Below are 21,894 nucleotides of genomic sequence, written 5' to 3'. Positions count from 1 at the left end.
CTGTCTCTCTCTCTCTCTCTCTCGCCATCACATGCCTGGTCAATGTACCATCAAAGCTATTTCACTACTACCTCCCCACCAGTCAACGCAAGCCCTCCTTTGTCCACACAGGTGTGTATTTTGTGAAACTTGATATGTCCTCAAGATACCTGCGAGACTCAAAAAATAAACCGTTAATGATTAACAATCTCACATTTCAAGTTCCCGGGTCTCTCCACTTTCATCTCAAATCAATCCTTTTGTAAAAATAGGATCATTAAATAAGACTGAAATTTGTTTTAGCTCAAGAGAAAATTGACTCAAAAGACACAAACAGATAAATCAGTTTAGATATTTATTATATTTTAAGATGAATAGTGCTATTTTGGAACATGAGTGGACTGGATAAAGCAAATAGGGTTCATTTTCTTATTGGAATATGAATGTCTATCTCAACAAAACTCTAAATATGTGAGCCGTGGAAAGTAAAATATGCTGTGTGGTTTAATTGTGGAGATTTTCCGGAAACTATGATCATAACTCTGGTATCTATTTCTACCGGGAACACATTCAATTGTGTTATTGTGTCACCTGCCACCCACCCGCAGTATAAGGACTACTGCCTTATGCCCAGAAGTGTACTCTTTTACGGTACTTATGTGTGCCGCAAGCAGGTAGTCTGATTGTGAAAGACGATATCTTTATAGATGCAGGGCGGCGCAGCCTGGTTTTCTATGATTACTGTCATTGCAGAGGATCAGTGACACTTCTCAGTGTGATGTAATAGTAAAGGAAAATAGTTTACTGTAAATCTGCTAACTTATTTCCAAGAATTTTTTAAAAAAGATTCTTTTCAAGAAATGAATGGATTCGTGCTCTTATCAACTATTTCCTGCAGTACAGAAACAAGGGTTACATTTGAAGATTTGGATTGCTGATGCCTGTGGAATTTTTCTGAAATTTATGAAAAAGTATTCCCTGGTCTGATGACCGTCAATTCTGCTGCAGCATTCAGATGTCAGAATTAAGAATAAACAACATGATCTCATGAATCGGACTGGTAAATGGCCTGTATTTGTGTAGAGTTTTACTTGGTCCCTATGGACCCCAAAGCACTTTACATTACATTCAGTCATCCACACATTCACACACTGGTGATGGCAAGCTACATTGTAGCCACGGCTGCCCTGGGGCGCACTGACAGAGGCGAGTCTGCCAGACACTGGCGCCACCGGGCCCTCTGACCACCACCAGTAGGCAATGGGTGAAGTGTCTTGCCCAAGGACACAATGACCTAGACTGTCGGAGCCGGGGCTCGAACCGGCAACCTTCCGATTACAACTCTTGAGCCACGATCGTGGTAGTATAATACTATGAAGGATATTTTCTTGGTATATTTTGGGCACCTTAGCATCAACTGAGTGTTATTTAAATGCCACAGCCTATGTGATCATTACTGCTGATCATACCCTTCCCTTTATGACTACAGTGTACCCATTTTCTGATGGCTGTATCAAACTTGTTTCTTGAACTTGATAATGGGTTCACTGTACTCAAATGGCCTCCACAGTCTCTGTAACTTCTGAAACTTAATGATGGCCATTGTATCATTTGTCAACATCATATTTATATATATAGATATTAAAATACAGGGTGGGGCATTTATATGGATACACCGTAATAAAATGGGAATGGTCGGTGATATTAAAGTCCTGTTTGTGGCACATTAGTATATGTGAGGGGGCAAACTCCTCAAGATGTGTTTCCCTCTTTATGTACTGAAGCTGGCACGTTCCCTGAGTATTTCCAGCAAGCTGGTGCACCACCACATTATGGGTGCCAGGTCCGAGCATTCCTAGATGAAAAGATTCCTGGAAAGTGGATTGGTCGTCGTGGGCCAGTTGAATGGTCCCCAAGGTCTTCCGATCTGACCCCCTTAGACTTTTATCTTTGAGGTCATCTGAAGGCAATTGTCTATGGTGTGAAGAGGCGAGACGTGCAGCACCTGAAACTACGGATACTGGATGCCTCTGCTGGCATTTCTTCTGCAGTGTTGCTATCAGTGTGTGAAGAGTGGGAGAAGAGGGTTGCATTGACAATCCAACACAATGGGCAGCACATTGAACACATTTTATAAGTGGTCAGAAACTTGTAAATAACTCATGAAAGAATAAAGTTATGTTGAAACCAAGCACACCATTGTTTTTCTTGTGACATTACCAATAAGTTTGATGTGTCACATGGCCCTCTTCCTATTGAAAAAGTTGTATCCAAGATGGCCGACTTCTAAATGGCCACCATGGTCACCGCCCATCTTGAGGAGTTTGCCCCCTCACATATACTAATGTGCCACAAACAGGACTTTAATATCACCAACCATCCCCATTTTATTATGGTGTATCCATATAAATGGCCCATACTGTAGATGCAAAACTTAAGAAAGGCCTCAACAGTCACCATATTGTTGTTATTGGGAAAACCAATATATGCACTACAGTTTTGCAAAAAGAGACTGAAAGCAAAAAAAAAAAAAAGAAGATAAAAAATAAGGCTCAAAATAAAAAAAAATACTGTTAATCATGTTACTACAAATAACAATAAACATCAAACTAACATTTTCTGTTTGATAGAAATTGCAAAGCAAAGTGCTCAAATATCAGGTTTAGTTTTGCCTGCATATTTCAGTCAGACATCTGGCTTTGGGTGTAGGTACTGCACCCGGCAGCGTTGCTCTGTGAGCCAAGCTTCTAATCAGCAAGCAGCAGCATTTTGTGGACATCAGCAACGTGCAGCCACAGGAATGCAGTGACTGGGCATACGTTGCCAGTGGTCAAAATAGATAAAACTGCAGGAAGGTCAGGATCACTGTGCACATATAGATGGTTTGGGACTACAGGTTACACTGTTAGTCTCGATACATGTGAACTTCTTGTTTACTGTTCACATGCAAAGTGCTTTGTCACCCCTCCACAGCTGATCAATGATGGTAAGAAGTGCGGGTGAATGTCTTTTAGTTTCAATACTTATTTAACTGTTAAAAGCTAATGCTTACTGTGATGATTATCTTATTTTAAGAACAACAGGAAGTAAATGTCATTATGGTTAAAATTTTGGATGATTTAAAATTGTGACCATATGGTGCTGCGCAAGTAAAGTCAGTGAACTACAAAAACCCTCAGGAGCCAGAACTGAGGGCAAATACTGTTAATGTGGCTGGTCGAGTCAAAGTAGACTGGCTAAGTGAGATAAATAATACGCAAACTAATAATTCAAAAGTAGAGCACAACTGCAACAACAATTTCTTTGCTCTCTTTTGGTTCCTTTCAATAAGCAGGAATTTTCCCACAAGTAAATGCTACAATTCCACGTCATAAATACCTGGAGATGAAACAGCATTAAGGGTAGAAAAGTTGAATAATGGAAGGAAAAATAAAAGGGCTAAATGTGTTACTGAGGTAACACATTTAGCTCAAATTCCAGATAAATGTGGAGGTGTTAAAGACATTTTGATCTGGGTTTGTCAGCAGCAAGAGAATGTGTCACATTTATCAGTTTATGATATGCAGTTAGGGAAGGCATTTAACTTGCTGTGCAGCGTTGTGGTTTGCATTTTGTGATTAGGCTCGTGATGTCATAATATGATTCACTCAGACAGTTTTAATAACAGGAAACATTTAACCACTGGTAATGGCTCGTGTGTCAGCACGTCTTTTAGACTTGTTTTGCACAGTACTTGTTAAATTGTGGTGAGTTTATAGCAACCGTTTTCTATTCTCATGTGCAACAACACACAGATAGACAAAATATGCACAATATAATACAACAACATACAAAATACATATTAGGCTCAGTTTCAAGAAAACTTGTGAAGGACAAAAAATATAAAAATGAATCCCAAAAGGTTCACTTTAAGAATAAATGTTAATAAAGTCTTGAAGCTGGTGGGTCACTGCACTGGATTCTCCTTGTATATTCTACAGAAGCCCACCTATTATGTGATACTTTCACAGGGAAAAAACAGAAAATAAAAAACAACTAGCCAATAACAAAAAATTATCTTCTGGCTGGACTTATACAAAACCTTTGCAGCATGTTGTATTTTCAGACTTCTTTGTATGCAACTTGTGACTCAGTACCAATACTGCTTTTTTACTCAGATCTATTCATATGCTGTTTCACCTAGGTAAAATTTGGTTTCACCTACTGTTTGCTGTCACAAAGATGTGTGATAACTCAGCCATCCAGCAGGAGTCCCAATGCACCACCTAATTCAGGTGTCAAATAGATGGATAGTAAATGAACAGGATTTTATGTAGAAGACTTTTCTACTCAACTTGAGAACTTAAAGCAGTTTGTATAACATGCCTCATTCACCCATTCATACAATCACTTTTTCTTACATTTAAGTACTTTATATCAGGAGCATCTTGGGGTTCAGTCTCATGCCTAAGATACTGATACAGGGGCAAATACAGGGACTGCAGTCTTTATCTTAATGGCAAAGAGAGCCAGAGATTTAACTACCAATCTTACAGTTAGTAGATTGCTCTATGTCCTGATTTAAAGTCACAAAATAGTCTCATCACAAATGTAAGGCTCTATGTTCAACATAGTATTCTTAAAGCTTAACTTTCTATTTTTGAGTTTGCGTGTCCGGTTATTTAATCATCAAACTGGTGACTGATTTGTTAAAAGGATTTCCACTGCTCGCAGAGTGACAATGCAACAGGAATGACGGGCTAGTAGAACCACTTCTATTGTTCTAGCAATTGTTAATGAAGGTAGGGTAGAAGAGGTGGAGAATATAGAAAGAAGATGAACCGGTTTTAAAGCATGACTGGTATGGGGACATGGAAAAGCAGACGCAGGCGAAGACAGCGGACGACAGAGAACCTTTGGTCTAGTTCACAGTTGAGGCAAATAACCTAAAAAAGGCTGATGTAAAGTCGAGAAAGTGAGTGACGCAGCTCAACTCCAAACAGACGGAGGAGACTCAAAGAAAGAAAAGTGATAACAACAGTCATCCTGAGAAATCAACTATGGGGAATGGTGGTAAGAGTCTTTAAGCTGAGATACCTTTTTTTAGTTTTGTTTACAGTAAGTGTGACACACTCGAGAAAGTATCAAAAACTGTTCTGTGTAATGAGTCAGATTTATCTTTCTTGTCACGTACTGGACTTTCGCAGAAAGTTTTCTTCAAACTTCATTTCTTTTTGTTTTTTCTAGAGATACACTGCCTTTAAATGTGTTGCTGGTTTTGCTTTTCTGTTTCATACAGTGACTAAGCGTTTTACATGCATTATGTATTACAAGCTGTCAACTTTTAACTTACAGAGATCTTTCTTGAAAGCTGTTAACGGTTCTGGAAGTTTATAAAGAGTTTATGGTGTGATACTTGTTTTTATTGAAAGCAATACTCTTAACTGTCTGTACACTTGGTCTCTCAGTTTTGCATCAAAGAGAACCACAATGGCAATGGCCAGTTTTATTTTTTGCTACAGATTGATTTTCCAATCAGAATCAGGGACAATATTCATTCAAAACAAACACATATATATATTGATCTAATTAGGCCCAAGAAACCAGACAGACTGTTGGTAATTCATTTTTGTTAGAAATACCTCATGAAATTCAATTTCCGTGTCATTTAAAACCTTGTTTATTATTATTTACATGCCTGTAAGGCTATTGGAAAATGTATTAGTCTGTAGTATTGATCTAATTAACTAATTTTCTATTTGCAGAAAGCAGAGTAAACTCAACGGCCGTTGGGATTCTTGTTGGCTTTGGAATCCTGTTCATTCTATTCACCATAGGCATTGTACAATTCTGCTGCAAGTACAAATGTAAAACGTGTAAAAAATGCTGCAAGAAAAAAGGTGAGATAACAAAAGCATACATTTTCTAGTCTCCTTTTGGTCACGAAGAATATAGCTTGTGTCTGCAGCATCTCTGCTGCTTCCCCAATTAAAAAACGTACACTTAGTCAAGTCTAACAGTCATTATAAGTCATTATACTAACCTCTGACTGTGAGTAACATTAGTAACACAGTAACATCGTTTTGTTTGTTAAGCCACTTCAAACTGAAGTAAATTACATTGAGTAATTCAAGCATAAAAAAGGCAACTAACTCAAGGGACGAGCCAGTGTTGTATGGAGACATAGCATAAATTTAGAATCTGAAAGTCATGTTCTTAAGAAAGAGGAAACAATCCAGCAAAGGATTATTTCCTGACAGATGCATCTGGCTCTTCAGCTGATCGATCTACTGTGCACTAAGGCTTAATCAGAAATGGTGTCAGTGGAAAGGTGGCTTTCAAGTAGCCATTGTTAAGGAAGGGAAAAAGGGAGAAGAGGTTGAGGTATGCGAGACTGAAGATCAGTGGCAACAAAAAAGTTAAACTTTCCAAATATGAAATTTTTGGTTCTATTCAAAGTCAGTATGTACAGGAGGTCAAGAGAGAGTCAGTTCCACAGAAGTGGAATGAACCAGCTTATTTTTCAGAATCATTGATTTCAAAATGCACAAAAAAGGAAAATAAAAGAAACTATCCACATGGTGTAATAATTTGACTGAAACAACTCTCTAAATATCCTTCTGAAACTGTCATATGTGTGGTTAAATGCTTGACTGCATCACTGCCCAGCAGTAATGCTACAGCATGATAAATCCACTGGACTATTGTGCTTTAGAAACCTTACTTATTATGTCTCCTTTTATTCTGTAGCTCCGTCGGTGAAAGACAAAGTGCTCACGTAAGTAGATTTTTTCAACAATGACCTTTGAGTGTAGACCTTTCACATCATTTTAAAAGTTTTATTTCCTCCTTTGCTTCATGATCACATGGGTGCTTTTGATTTTATGCTTCACAGCAAAGTCGGCCTAAAGAAGGCTCCCCCTCCCTTCTCCATTAGCAGAAGCATGAAATAACACCTTGTCTGTGTTTCGATCATCACCTTGATGGAAGGCATTCAGTCGTTTGTCACTTTCCTACACACCACCTACCTTTTTTCAACATGTTTGGCTCTGTTCCTGCTTGTTATTTGCTGCTTTATGTTGGTGTAAAAACCTGAGGAAAACCCAGACTGAGGGGTTTGTTTACTATGTTACTTTTTGATTCCTTTTGATTATATTTCTATCATGCAACAACTTTATTCTATAGTTATGTTTAAGAAAATGCAAACTTATTCTTAAAACAAGGAGAGGTGTTGCATTTTTTCTGTATATGCAGAACTATGTTGCTGTTAATATCATGTGATTTTAAGAATATAAAATTATACATGTAAATAAATATTTGCATCCAATTTCGCACTGGCAGTTTTGTTATGTGTCATGAGAAACTGACAAGATGTTGCGGTGTCCCGTGATACAGATTTGAGTATGCACACACACATGCACACACACCAATGGGAGGAAGCATATATACACTTGTATTGCAGAGGAGATTTTTTTTTTTTTGCATTGAAGGCAGAATATCAACAACTCAACCACAGCAACACGGCAGTTTTCTGGTAAGCTGCAGGTGACTTCCCTCCTAATGCACATGCACATAATGGTTCCTTTCTGATACTTGTGATAGTTGGTAGAGTCCTTATAGTCTCATTATTTTATTTCCCATAATGAAACTGAACCTTGTCTAACTCATGTATTGAAAAAACAATGACCTCTCTGAGGTGGGGGTGAATAAATGTCATCTTTTGAATTCAGTGAAAATGAGTCATATCTCACAAAAGACAAAAGTTTTTCACAACTGAAATAGTTTTAGATGTTTTTTTTTTTTAACTCAAACTGTAAAAACAAACCTTCATATCTGTACAACAATACACTTACATCCTCTACTAAAGCTCTAAATAGAAAATATAATGTATTACTTTCAGTGCCCAAAATAGTTCACTGACTGCACATAAATTTTCATGTGAAGATATTTGCAGTCACTGATCATTGGATATGCATGGATTACTGAACTGACAAAAATCAGCTATGAAACCCCGGGGCAATGCATAAACCTTTTGGTTTTAGACATTGAGGTCTTATATCTTCACAACATCACTCAGATATTTTTTTTTAAGACAAAGATGTTTCACGTAGTTTAACAAGTCTCAAAAAATGAGTCAGCAAAGAGTAAATATAAGATTACATGCAAAACTGTCTTTTCTAATAGTAATTCTGAAACAGTTCCAATACTCTGGTTAACATTTAACATTTAATATTTATTGTTTTTATTGGTAAACATCACCAAAAATAGGTAAATAAAAGTTGCTCTTTTTTTACTTGGGTTCAGATTTAGATTTGCTGTTGTTTTATTGCAGGAATATTAGATTCTCAGCACTGATCAGTTGTATTGTTAAGGATTTAGTATCTACAATGTATTTTCTATAGTAGGATAGTAGTTTATTGACTCAGTGACTCAAGTGACAGTGTTTTATTATTAAATGGAGAACAGTTCCATATTTTTGTTATTTCATTGGGAATTAAGCTGGCGATCATGTGAGGAAGGCTTTTCATTTTTTTGATGAAAAGATGAAAACTGAGACTTTTCTTCTAACGTGTTTTATTTCTGTGATGTTAGTCTTTGCTGGCAACATAAGATAAAGCATAAGCTGCACTATAGTTCTTGTGATACCTGCCATAACCTGTCTGTGCATTTGCTCTAGTACTGTAAGTACAGTAACTTCTCAACAGAGAAGGATTTAATCTAGCAATAATGGGAAAAACAAAGTGACATGTTTCTCATTGTTAACTTATGTGGGTGCAGGCATATTTTGAAATCATACAGAGGACAAAACCCAGTTTTGGAAGTTTTGTGTTGCATTTTAATTGTCTTAAAATTAGCCAAATATTTTTCCAGTTTTGGTAATTGAACTGGGAGTTCCCCTCAAGTTCAATTACCAACCTGGAAAATGCACAGACATTCAAAAAAAGTAGGGGAACAGCAGGAGCGCAAAAAGAAAGTTTTACCACAGGAATTCCCAACATGTTAATGTTCTACAATAATCATCAGTGTATATGTAAAAATATTATGATAAGTTGCATGAAACTGTCTTACTTCCTGTATGCAGTTATACATAGAATACTTGTCACAGGATTTCCCTAATGCTGTGTTTGGTGTATGAAGATCAACCCATATTGACAATATTCATTCTCTTCTCGGGACTTTTAGAAATGGGGTAAGGCCTGACAGAGGAAGTGTTTGTTTCTCAGTTTAGAAGCTTCAAAACCACTGACCTGGTTCCTGTACATAATTTGCATATGGAGATCCCTAGTAGCCTACAGATTGTCTTGTGTAATGGTTCTTTAAAGAAGGCATCATTTTGTTGTCTCAGGGTTTTCCTTGGGTTTTCTTTAGTCATGGTTTCTGAAAACAGCATGTTGTCTGTCAACTGGTTTCACTGACTTGTGAGTGTCTAAAAATAATCTTCGCTTAAATCTAAATTGGATAAAAAGTTTGCTGTTCAACAAAATACATTGCAATGCCACATAAAGTTGCAGGTGACTGGATAAGACTTAAATTCGAATAAAAAGAGTTTGACTTTTTAGCTTACGTTAATAATTCTTTTCAAAAAATATTTTCACGTTCCACTTTCACTTTTTCCACTTTTCACTCACTGTTTAGCTAGGTTTAGGCATTGTTTTTAGGAATCTTGGCAACATATGAATTTTACAGACTAGTCCAAGGATAAAGTTTTAATCATGAGTAGCACATGTATCAACAAAGACATTAAATAAATAGACTAATAAATAGATTGAACAAAGAAGTAGCTGGTCTTATAAGCACAAACATGAAAATATTTTGCCATGTAAGAAAACATGAAAGAGAATCAGACACAAAATGCTTTTTATATCAAAGTTTGCTCGTTACAATAACAAGTAAGGTGAAATCACTTGTTATTGTAAAAAGTTTGTGGATTAAGTATCACAAAACTGTGTGAATTAAACACACTGCTGAGAAACAAGAACACTCCAATGTGGGCAACGGCAATAAAGTTCATTGTTGGCGGCGATGAAATCACAAAATGTCCAAGAGCACATAACTATCAAGCCGTTTCTCTTCAGTGCTCCCCGCACAGTTTCACTTCCGGCAGACAACACATTAGTCAGTTGTAAATAGACTCAGTGAAACAGGGTTAAAAAGGGCGTTTCTTAGAATCTTCTCAGTCTTCATCATCTCCCAAGACTCCTTCCAACAGTTACCAGTCAGTAGCTCTGTAATCTAACCTCTGTTTCCTTCCTACAGTATGTTCAGTAACTGCCTGTTAACCACTCGGTTTTATCCCCAAGATTTCCGCATGTTTTTTCAGTTTCTGGCACTGGAACATTTTACCTCACTCTAGTGCTTCTGTTTCATTAAGTGTAGAAAATGTGAGTTTATTGCTCCAGTATTGCACTGTAACATGCGGTGGCAGGATTCTTTTCTTTTTAAATAAAGTGTTTTGTCACATCTCACAGTTTATCAGTCAATTTTCAGCTGTACATCGCAGAGAGAAAGGGACACATTGTTCATATTGAAGTCCTGCCCACACTTCACTAAGGGCAGTGGGGACAGAGAGGTAAGCAGAGGAAAATCCCTCAGTGGAAAGAAATTTGATTCTAAGTCATCCATCATGTGTGTGTCAGTTTGTTTCTCTCTAGAGTAACCTGGATGTGTAACATCTCCTTTGTAAGAGTCTATTAAATCAGATTGGCTTACAAGTTGTCCATTTTCAATAGACACTTTTCTATATTGTTTGATGACTTTGGTTTCATCGTGGCCTTGCTGATGACACCAAATGCACTGACCAGCTCCTGAACAGATACACGACTGAGGCCCAGCTCTGTAGCCCGTGACCACCTCGGCCAAAACCAAGTCTGGAAGTATCTGTTTAAATGTTTCCTCGTCATCAGAAGCTTGCCTCTGCACATCTGAAGGACTCTGGCTGCGATAGTTGCCTCCAGCAGCAGACTCTTTTAGAGGCCCACTGTCCTGCCCATCCAAGTTAATGCAAGAAATCATCTGGCATCCCAGACCCACCCCACTGTCCTCTCTTTTCCGAATGGAATCAGCCCGCTCATTCTCAAGTGGGTAATCTGTTTGGCTGCTAGTTGTGCTTTCAGGTCCTCCCATGCTTCCACAGCCACTGTCATCTTGTCTCATTGGTGGATTCTCTTCAATGTTTGAGTTAGACTCCATACTGAGCCCACTATCCATGCTGGTCCTCCTCTCCTCTTCTTCATTGTCCTCTGTTACTGTAAGATGACTGATTGGGTCTTTCACACCATCTTTCATGTCTTTTCTGTATGGTGACAGAAACCATCCTTTGTCTGTAACCACCTCCACAGTCCCATCTTCAACATAGAGTGGAAGCCAGCCACTAGCAGGGGATTTCTAAGGTGAGTCAAAGAAAAAAGAAAATTAGATTTGATTTATGAACCATTGGATTAGTGTACATTGTAAGATCTCTTTTTAAAATACTGTTTTTCTGTTTTCCAAATAGTTGACACTACAAGTGTGCGCAGTTGTCTATAGTTTACTTACCAGTGCAGCAGGTGTTTTCTCTGGACGTTTCAGGTAACACAGCAGGAAGACTGCTATGACTGCAATTAATGCCAGCCCACCCACAAATGATAGGGATGATACGGCAATAATGTAATACTCTGAAAAGAGCAAAAGCACCAAAGAATTTAGCAAATGTGAGTGTCTTGCTGAAAAAAAGCAAGGCTATAGCTGAGCTTTTATCATACTAACAATGATACTTCATAAAGGTGTAATCTAAATCTAATCAAATCTACCTTACACAGTGGATGATAGATGCTTTATTAAGATTTGTTTTAATGCTGAAAAATGTTCAAATGTTTGGCATTTAGCTGCCATTCCTGTTTTCAGGCCCTGTGTAAATGTGTTTTATAGTAGACCTAGTTAATAATCTTCTTAAATAATCTACCATTTTTTTCTTTACCTTGCTCTGGCAACAGCAGACACTGTTTTTTGGAAACACTGCTGGTGGGGAGATTTCCATTGCCCTCTAACTTGACGCTGACACAGTACTCTTTACCCCAATGGAGAGAAGTGAAAGTAGTCTTCTGATCCTCTTCCATGTCATCCTTCAAGTATGCTGTAGTATTCTGTAGGGCAAGAACATAGTCAGCTGTTTTTTTCTTTAAATAAGCTTTAAATAATGAAAGTAAGGGCAATTCATCATTATATTTTCCAGGCTTAAATTGTGAAGTTGTTGGAAAAGGTATAAAAACCGTATTGCTTTAACCTAATCTAACCTACCTTATTATCTTGTCCTTTCTCCTCTAGGTAGATGGTGTACCTTAAACCAAAAGGAAAAATCTTCTTCAAAATGGGTTTTGGGTGAACAGAGACGGTTATAGTGCTGGATGTAGCCCACAATGTGAAGGAGGGAGGTTGCAGTTTGCCTATGATCAGAGAAGGGAAAGAAAATAACCTTATTATGTGTCTGAATTATTAATTAGAGCATTTTAATCTAAAAATAACACAACAAATTGTACTTACTTTCATTCAGGAGAAATTTCTTACGAACCCAAATAGACTCATCACCCCCTGCTACCAGCTGAACTCTGACCTTGTAGCCAGAATCAAAATCAGTTATAAAACTGTTAAGGCTGCAGTAGGTATCATTAATCAGTGTGCAACTTGCCAACATGGCCCAGTCATCTTGGTACCTAAGGACAGAAAACAGTCACCAAAATAAAAATACGAACTTAAAAAAAGGTTTAGTAACTCTTAGTTGAAAAACAATTAGCATCAAATGCTTGAAAAACAAACTGAAGACAAAATCAAAATGAAGTCACACAGAATAAAAATGTAATTAAAAAGAAATAAGGATAAGGAAGTTCAGAGATTGACATATTGTAAGTCTGTAATAGGATTCTTACTGATATGTAAGTTAAACTTACTTTGCCATTTCCACATTGTAGTAATAGTTTGAAGGTGCATCCTCGGGTGTGTCCCAATGTAGTATTACCTCGCCATCCAAAATTTTCACCATCACTTTGGCAGGACCAGGAATGCCCTCTGCTCCTGATATTGAAAAAAAGAGGTTAAGACGTACATTAATTGTTACAATAATGGAAGTTTAAAATATATATATATATATATATATATATATATATATATATATACACACATATCTTTTTCAAACACAAAGCTTCGAATTCCTGTATATGGGGAATGAGCTATAAAGTTAATGGTAATGTAAAACCCTGTTAACATATTCCGAAAGTGTTACTGCCAGACGTTTTTGTGTGAAACTTGTGGTCAAAAGCTGACAAGCTTTGATTTATGGGATCTCCAACTAAGTGACTCTGGGTTTTTTGGAAAGGGAACAGAATTTCCACTCTTGCTGTTGAGCTCATTTACTGGTATGATTGTATGAGGCTTCATCTGATCATAGAAATAATACAAATATTATAAATGATCATGAAGGAAAAATATAGTACCTTCTAAATAATTTTTAAATTGTTATTTAAGTAAATGATCAACTGTGAGTTTTTTTCATACTAAGTAAGATTACAAATAGATTGTAAGAAAAGCTTTTAATTACCTGACACAAGGCTCATGTAGATCATTAAGAAGACGAAACCCAGCAATTTGGCTTTGATATCCATTTCAAGTATCTGGAAATACACCATTTAGTTAGAATCCGGTTTGTAGTCGCCAATAGAGTCCCTTATTCCAATCATCACCGACAGAAACATCCAGCCTCCACAGTGGCTCTGTGTAACTGTACAGAAGAACTAAACTAAACTGTTGATTAATATTAACAAGGAGGAAGCAGCTGTTTTCTGCTGATACTGTGCTGCCTACACATCTGCGGTACGAAGAAGAAGAGGCCCCTTGTTTTTCGAAAATGACTTTATTTACATAGTTCCCACCAAGTACCTTCGTCGCTCGCCTAACTCACCTCCCTCTCAGATGATGAGTTTCCTGTTGTGACTATATCCGTGACGTTGCTGCTAGTTTCATCTCTCGCTTGCTCTTGCCTTTCTCAACAAGAGAGCCTTTTTCTTCCTCTTTTGTTTTTTCTTTTCCCCTTTCCATGCTCTCACCGGGCTCATAATGTAATTAGTGTTGAGCACTATCAGAAAAAAACACAGTTGGAGTGTGTCTACACCAGATATGAGAAGAGGAAGCTTTCAGGAATTCCCCTTTCACTCTCTCCCCCCCCTTAAAATGTAGGCAGTAGTTACTATCAAAGACTCATTCTGGTGTTTATCAGTTCACTTTGTATACTCTTTTGTTTATGTAATTTCTGTTTTTTCACTGACAAATATAAAATTTAAACTCAGGAAACTCGTCTTATTACTGGTTTCCTCTTTTAGGCTTTGTCTACCTTTTCCTGTGACACTTTGTTCAGCACGACCTCCTTTGTGGTTTGATGCATTGCATATGTTGTTTCTTTTTTTTTCTTTTGCACTTAACCATGGCTGAAGATAGAAGAACAGAGACAACTAAAAATCTATGTTAATTATAGCCCCAGTTTGGGTGAATGTGCTTACTTTTCTGTACTAACACTTAAATAAATCAAAAATAAAGGTCTTGAAAGTCAGACTTCACTTGATGATAAGAATAAATTATGAGCTTGTGTGGATAACAGGCATATAGCTTCATCATGCATTAAGCCATATTAATATGTTGCCAGCATGCGAGTTATTATGTGTGATTAGGCAGCAATATTTTTCCATGTTCTTTAGAAACTAACATTATCTAACATGAGGGATGCAAGGCAACCTATATCTTTAAATATCACATGAATAAAGTATGTACTTTTATCTACAGTATGTGTGCAATAAACCACAGTGACTATCAGGCCTTATCTCTCCACCTCATCCTACACAAAATTTCAGTAGTTCAGTTCATTACTCCTGTTTTGCAGATTAACAAAGAAAGCTGACGGCGTAATGTGTGTTATGGGTAGATATATATCGATTTCTGGTTAAGAAATGACTCATAAAAATACTCCTTGTTAAACCGTTAACAATCACTTATACCTGCACAATTCTCCGATTTTTCACTGTGTCCATCATTGTCTCTGCTGCATATCAAGGCTTAAAAGCATCACATACAAATTACTTTTCTTCCTCTGTCTGCTGGATTCTGCTCATTCATTACTGTAAATGTGTAAAGGGTATTGATTTACTGGTTAACATAAGTTCCCTAAAACAAATAGGACATAGACTGCTGAACCTGCAATGTCATCTAGCCTTCCTCATCTTTTTAAACTGTTTCAGGCTTTACCCAGTTTTTCCAACAAGAGAACGAGTCTGGTGCCCATGGGAGTACCACACTCTTTCTTTTATTGTGATTGCATGTGACTTATGCTTAGTCCACTGAAACTGTATCAGAAAGAGGATTGTTGGATCCAGCACAAACCTCAATATCTAAATTATACCAAAGAGAAATACATTGGGATGTTGATTTATTCAAGGAGCTTTTATCTAGATATACTTTAGTAAAGAGTGCCTTCCATTTCTGAGAAGTAGCTTTCTCTTAAAGTTAGCCATATATACCCCCATGTTTTCTCACCTCCTCCTCTCATGTGATTTCTTTTTAGTTTTACTTCCCAGTAAATGCAAACAGGGTCTCTGCAAAGCACACCACATCTCTATTTGATAATGTCAGGTGGACAGAGAGCCGCTGACTAAATGTGAGCAGTGGGGGAGGGAGTCTTTTTTAAAAGGTCACAAGATCAACTGCTGTTGTTAGGAACAGGGACTTTCTTGCAAGTCACTTTTTAAGTTATAAGTGCCCTTTGGCTTCATGCACAATAAGATCACCCTCTAGTGGTGTGAAAAGGTGCATCATAACAGTGAATATACTCTCTAGTGTGTATCACAGACTCAATGCATCATTAAGTATCTCATTAATATCAGCCATGAATAAACCACTAATGAGCAGACAAATTAAAACGCTGAACATCAGGTCTCATAATATAGATCTACATTACAACACCTGGATTACACTTAAGCACATTTCCTTTAAGGTCATTATCTTTTATGCATCAGTTTTACAGTCATGCAGAGTCACAACAAAGGAAACTTGGGGGAAGATAACAGGCGGATGACGTATCACAAATCATCTAGATTCAGATCTAAAACTGTGTTTACAGTTTGCGAATGTCCCACATTCATGTTTCCAAAAAGTTGATTCTGTTCATCTGGATTATGCATTCAGAGCCCGAGGAAGTCACCTGGATGAGTCATGAAACATTTCTGAAACTGTAAATTTAACGTCCAGATGAACAGAATCAGCTTCCTGGGATTCCCTTACCTGGATGACTTGAGGATACGTGAAGACATTCATGTTTACAGTTTGTAAGATACATATTATGCAACATGCTCAACAACGGTTCAGCAAAGATGAGCAACAGAGATGCAAAGAGTTTGCAGAAATAGTATCCACTACACTAAACTACAGATGAGTGAAAAAATTAAAGCCAGAACTAAGACAAAGTTGGTATTAACATTGTGTTAGACCAATATGTGCTGCCATAACAACTTCACTGTGTGTTGTATTGATGCTATGAGCCTCTGGAACTCTACAGATGGAAAGAAGCTGTTTTTTTGCTTAAAAGATATTCCATTGGGAGGGTAATGAAGAGCGCAAAAGTTCAAAAGACCCAAAAAACACTCCAGCAAAATGCCACCCGAAGCAAAACATTTGCTGGATTCCATCACTGTAGGGAAGATTTGAGTTTTTTTTTTTTTTTGTTAATTTTCACCAACCTACCAGTATTTCCCACTTGGTTGGGAAATACTGGTAGGTTGGTGAAAATGATCAGCCTAGTGGGACTTTCAGATTTTCCAGAGTCTCAATGGTACGGTGTACATTTTAGGACATCGTCAGGTCTCAGGAAAAAAGTTGTCAGGTCTCAGTCTCACATGAAAAAATGTCAGGTCTCAGACTCACATGAAAAAATGTCAGGTATCAGTCTCACATGAAAAAATGTCAGGTCTCAGACTCACATGAAAAAATGTCAGGTCTCAGTCTCACATGAAAAAATGTCAGGTCTCAGACTCACATGAAAAAATGTCAGGTATCAGTCTCACATGAAAAAATGTCAGGTCTCAGTCTCACATGAAAAAATGTCAGGTATCAGTCTCACATGAAAAAATGTCAGGTCTCAGTCTCACACGAAAAAATGTCAGGTCTCAGTCTCACATGAAAAAATGTCAGGTCTCAGAACACGAGCTATCAGACAGAGAGAAAATCTTCCTGCAGGTAGCGCTGTTGTCACGTCCCACCAATGACTGTAGTGACAGCTGCAGTCACGGAGAAACTTGCGTATCTCTGTTCGGGAATAGCAGCTAGAGCGTAGGCTCTGAGAGGAGGACCAGCGTTTACGCTTCGAAAACACGACCGAGTGTTTTAACCTGACAGCCTGAGGTGTTCTTCAGTAAACTGGACTACCCGACAGAAGGACCCGAGGCCCCGCTGCACTGTTTCGGTCAATTAAATGTGTTTGTAAGCTACTCCGTAACTACCGTCCTTAGCTAGGTCCTGAGACCTAGCTAGCTAAGATGTCAGGGTTCGTTTAGCTAATCTGTGCAGGTGAATGCATTTACTAAAGAAATCAAGAGAAACGCCCCTGGCTGCTCAGTCACTAATTACTGTTACTGTACTTTTATTACAAGTATTATACTTGTAAGCAACAGGCTGCCCCCTGCTTCAGCTCCTGTGCAGAGCTGAATATTAAAGATGTGCAAACAACAGCATGTTTTCAGTCTCTTGCCACATCTGTAAAGACAGTAACATTTTTTTAAAAGCTTGTACTTCAGTAACTCCTCATTAATCAGGAACTATGGATTAAAGTACTATAGTGTACTGTAATACTGAAAAAAATGTAAGAGAAGAACTTCAGATCCTGAGTGTGTGAGGACAGAAGAATCTGTTTTATTTCAATTTTGAGGGATAAAATTTATATCTGAGTTTGATGGTTCTGTTCTCTTTGTGATTACAGGAGCTGCCCTCAGATTCAGACCTCAGCCCCATCGAGTGACAGCAGACAGATCATCCAACATGTTCATATGTTAACTGTAAAATGAACTGATGAAAACAGTACAAAGGTTAGAGTACCACATGTGCTGTAGTGAAGGCTGTAGCTTTATTGATAAAGTTAAAGACAAAAAAACAAAAGGATTAATCACTCATGTAACTGTGTCACTATATATCAGCATTAACAGGACCTCAGTTTGTATCTCAGACCTGCACAGCTTCCGTTTTAAACACTTGATGTACTCAGCTGCATGAAGAGCATATGAGATTTTGTCTAACACAATTAAATAAAACCTGATGAAGGTCAAAGGTCATCACTTGTATGTTGAACTACAAACTTGTCATCTGGAATTCATTCACTGTTTTTTGCAGATAGTGTATTATTTACCATAAAGTGATTCAGAGTTATTCATACCAGAGTAACCAGAGAGGATCATATATTTTTAAATATATAACTTTCTACAGGACTGAATATCATATATTTATATAAAAGTCTGGAGCCTTTGGGGAGTATCCGAGTATTTATAACATTACACAAAGCAAAGGTCTCATCACAGTGTTCATGAAATGCTGGGTTTATCCATCTCCTGGGGCGGGCCTACGGAGGAGTGCTGAAGATTTCCCTGTGAGGGAGCTGCTGGTGAAGATCATGAGTCCTGCTTGATCAATGTGATGAGCTTCAGTCTTCCTGGTGTTTCTTAAATGATGCCTTTTTGAGTGGGTCAACAGAACTTATGGCACAGGACAGCTGTGATGAAAGAAAGGGAAGAAGTTTCTCCAAACCTCTGGACCCAGGAAACCCAGCTTGGTCCTAATGGTCTCCCTCACTAGTTTCTCTCCAGGGTGAATGTAGCTGTTGATATAATATGGACTCTATTATTAAATGAAAAGAACAAATTAGACTACATTACTGAGACGTTCTGCTGATGTTTTTAAAGTCTCCATGTTACCAGGATGTAGAGATTTAAACAGTTTTAGATCCATTACACTCAGTCTTATGTTAAAATCTCAAAGGACAGCATTATATTTTTGATATTAACAGTAACTCTGGGCTTCTGTAGAGTGTGCAGATGATCTCATCGCTGTCTAAAAATGTATAACAAAACCTAAGGAGTGCTGAATGCTTCAATAACACAGACTATTAGAGTTAGCAGGTATGTAGCATCGCTAACTAGCTAGCAACAAGCCTCCAACACAGTGCGTATGCTAGCGGCTAATCTAGCAAACGAATTAACAACAGAGTGATTTTAGAACTATAAGATGATAAACTGTGTGTCTTTTTTTATAACAGTGACATGGTTGTATTTACCTTAATTAAACGAGTCGTCAGTCGCGGTAAACCAGCAAAAAAAACTCGAGCAGCCGGGCTACGTAAAAAGTGTAGGGGGGCGTGTTTGCGGTCATGTCCAGCGGGTGTGTGGGCGGGAGCGTTACACAGTCGCTCCACCTCAAGTCACTACTCCAAATTTGCAAGATGGCAGCCTCCATCTGAGACTGAGATGTTACCTGGTTTGGTAATAAGGTGGTGCCTGGTTTGGCACCACCTTATTCCAGTTGAATAAGGTGGTGCCAAACCACCACCTTATTCCAGTTGAATAAGGTGGTGGTTTGGAAATGCAGCGACGCTGGAAATGCAGCGACGCTGGAAATGCAGCATCGCCTCAATATTCCTAGATCAAACCTTAAAAGCAGAGGTGATAGAGCCTTTTCATTTGTGGCTCCTAATTGAAGGAACAACCGATCATTTCACATAAAAGCCACCCACTCTCTTAGTCGTTTCAAAACACTGCTTAAAACCTACTTATTCTTGCATAGCGTATATCTCTTAGAACCTGTACAACAATTGAGGTTGTTTAAAATCTGCTATAGAAATAAATTCCGACCTGACTTGACTTGTCAGTTATACATTTTGCAATAGTCAAAGTGAAAACAGCGATGAAAGTTATGTTTTAGTTTCAAATTGAAGGGGGTAAAAAAGAACAACTGAAGAAATGTGTGGCTGCAAGAGGAAGTAGAGATCATACGTAAAGTGAATCTGGCAGGTGCAAATCAGAAATACCCAGGAGCCACATCTGTGCAGAAAGGCATCAACTTCGTGAGAAAAATGCTTTCTCGCACATCCAAAATTACTTGTATTACCACAATTTGGTTCCTTGTGATTTTGCCACCAGTATTTAATTTTGCTTAATGTTTTAAAGCCCGAACAATGAAATAATTACCATACAATTCACTTTATAATAATGTCTTTATAATAATGTCAAAGTATTAACTACAGTTAAGATATTAGTAAATCATTAACATGTACTTAATTCATAATTTATATAGCATTACCCCTCCTTATTATGACATTTATAAATACAGAGATATTATTATGACTATGATTATGATTATTACTAGCAGTAATGTAGTAGCAATGATAGCTGTACATAGTTACACCATGTACAGTAGTGATAGCTGTACATGGAGTAACTGTAACAGATATATTTATAAATATAATATTAATACAGATAAAAACACATCTATATTTGTGAATGACAGACTAATTCAACATAAATGATGATTTAAGCACTTGCTTATACATTAATAATACCTTAATACTAATGCTTAGTAGTGTGACATCAATATAAAGTGCTACCTTTATTCTTTTTTGAAAGTGGAATGTTTATTTAGCCTTCTGAAAAAAATGAATTCAATACAAATTTGGATATTTTAATTTTAATTTGTAGTAATTATTATGTATTATACAATGTAAAATATATTGTTCAATTTATTTTTGTTTTTAAGAAGTGCTGTGCAATACTTCAAATTCTGGTATCAATGTGATACCAAGTAAATACTGGACCAGAATTGCCAATAGCGATACAGATACATAGGGGAGAGCAGTGTGTCATGATTTATGAGATGAATCATCTTACGATGATAGAAACAAAGTATCAATCCTATCGTGCCAGTATTTCCCCTTGTGGGACTAATAAAGGTATATCATATCATATCATATCATATCATATCATATCATATCATATCATCCATCCATCCATCCATCCATCCATCCATCCATCCATCCATCCATCCATTCGCTTCCGCTTATCCTTTTCAGGGTCGCAGGGGGCGCTGGAGCCTATCCCAGCTGTCATAGGGCGAGAGGCGGGGTACACCCTGGACAGGTCGCCAGTCTGTCGCAGGGCCAACACACAGGGACAGACAACCATTCGCGCTCACATTCACTCGCACATTCACACCTAATGGCAATTTGGATTTTCCAATTAACGATCCCCACAAGCTGACATATGCTGAGATATGATATGACATATCATATCATATCATATCATATTGATCTGATAACAATACTAATAAACTATCAATATTTGTATCGATCCACCCCCCTCTATTTTTCAGAGGGAGAAATCGCACTAATAATGTAGAAGTCTTCCTGGGTAGATGCTATGTGAAACGGAAATGCTGTAGGTGAGGTCAGACGCTGGAGACTTGTGGGAATAAAGATTAAACAGACACTTTTTAAAGCTTAAAACACACCAGAAAATTGACAGACAACAACACATATCTGCATAACAATGTCCAACACCCTGGAGGACAACAAGGAGAATTTGGATGCTCTGAAGGAATACACTGACTGGTGCTTCGACGCTATAGTCAGAAAGAAGGCCCAGAGTTTCTCTTCCCCAGCCAAGAACGAGATGCTGTCTTCCAAGAGAAGTCATGGACCAGACGACCAGATAGCCAGGAGGAGCTGGTCGTCTGTTCGAGGTCCAGGCTGATGGGCTGCTCTGCTGTTGTGGGGCCAGGCAGTCTGCTTGTCTCCAGGGTTTAAATACACTGTGGTGAATTCTACATCCATGAATTCCAGATTGAAAAAGAAATCATGTCATACTCTCGGGAGAAGAGGCCCTGACAGCT

At 37.8% G+C, this 21,894-nt stretch overlaps 1 protein-coding gene and 1 long non-coding RNA gene across 2 annotated transcripts; one reads left to right on the top strand and one right to left on the bottom strand.

The window, feature by feature from the left end:
• The first annotated feature begins 4,690 nt into the window (after positions 1 to 4,690).
• Positions 4,691 to 12,642, top strand: LOC146503935 (uncharacterized). Its single transcript, XR_014877832.1, has 4 exons — positions 4,691 to 5,031; positions 5,724 to 5,858; positions 6,709 to 6,736; positions 6,854 to 12,642. It is a non-coding gene; the product is annotated as an uncharacterized LOC146503935 (long non-coding RNA).
• il10ra (interleukin 10 receptor, alpha) lies at positions 9,651 to 14,137 on the bottom strand. The gene is made up of 7 exons (XM_085183947.1): positions 13,529 to 14,137; positions 12,882 to 13,005; positions 12,478 to 12,647; positions 12,235 to 12,380; positions 11,915 to 12,080; positions 11,494 to 11,612; positions 9,651 to 11,343 (listed from the first exon to the last, which is right to left on the bottom strand). The coding sequence occupies exons 1-7, from the start codon at positions 13,614 to 13,616 to the stop codon at positions 10,432 to 10,434; spliced, it is 1,725 nt and encodes a 574-aa protein (XP_085040073.1). The 5' UTR covers positions 13,617 to 14,137; the 3' UTR covers positions 9,651 to 10,431.
• Positions 14,138 to 21,894: the final 7,757 nt, after the last annotated feature.

Source organism: Neolamprologus multifasciatus, chromosome 14, assembly GCF_963576455.1.
Source record: "Neolamprologus multifasciatus chromosome 14, fNeoMul1.2, whole genome shotgun sequence".
Lineage (NCBI taxonomy): Eukaryota > Metazoa > Chordata > Actinopteri > Cichliformes > Cichlidae > Neolamprologus > Neolamprologus multifasciatus.
The sequence above is the reverse complement of the archived record's forward strand: the minus strand, read 5'-3'. Positions and strand labels throughout refer to the sequence as shown.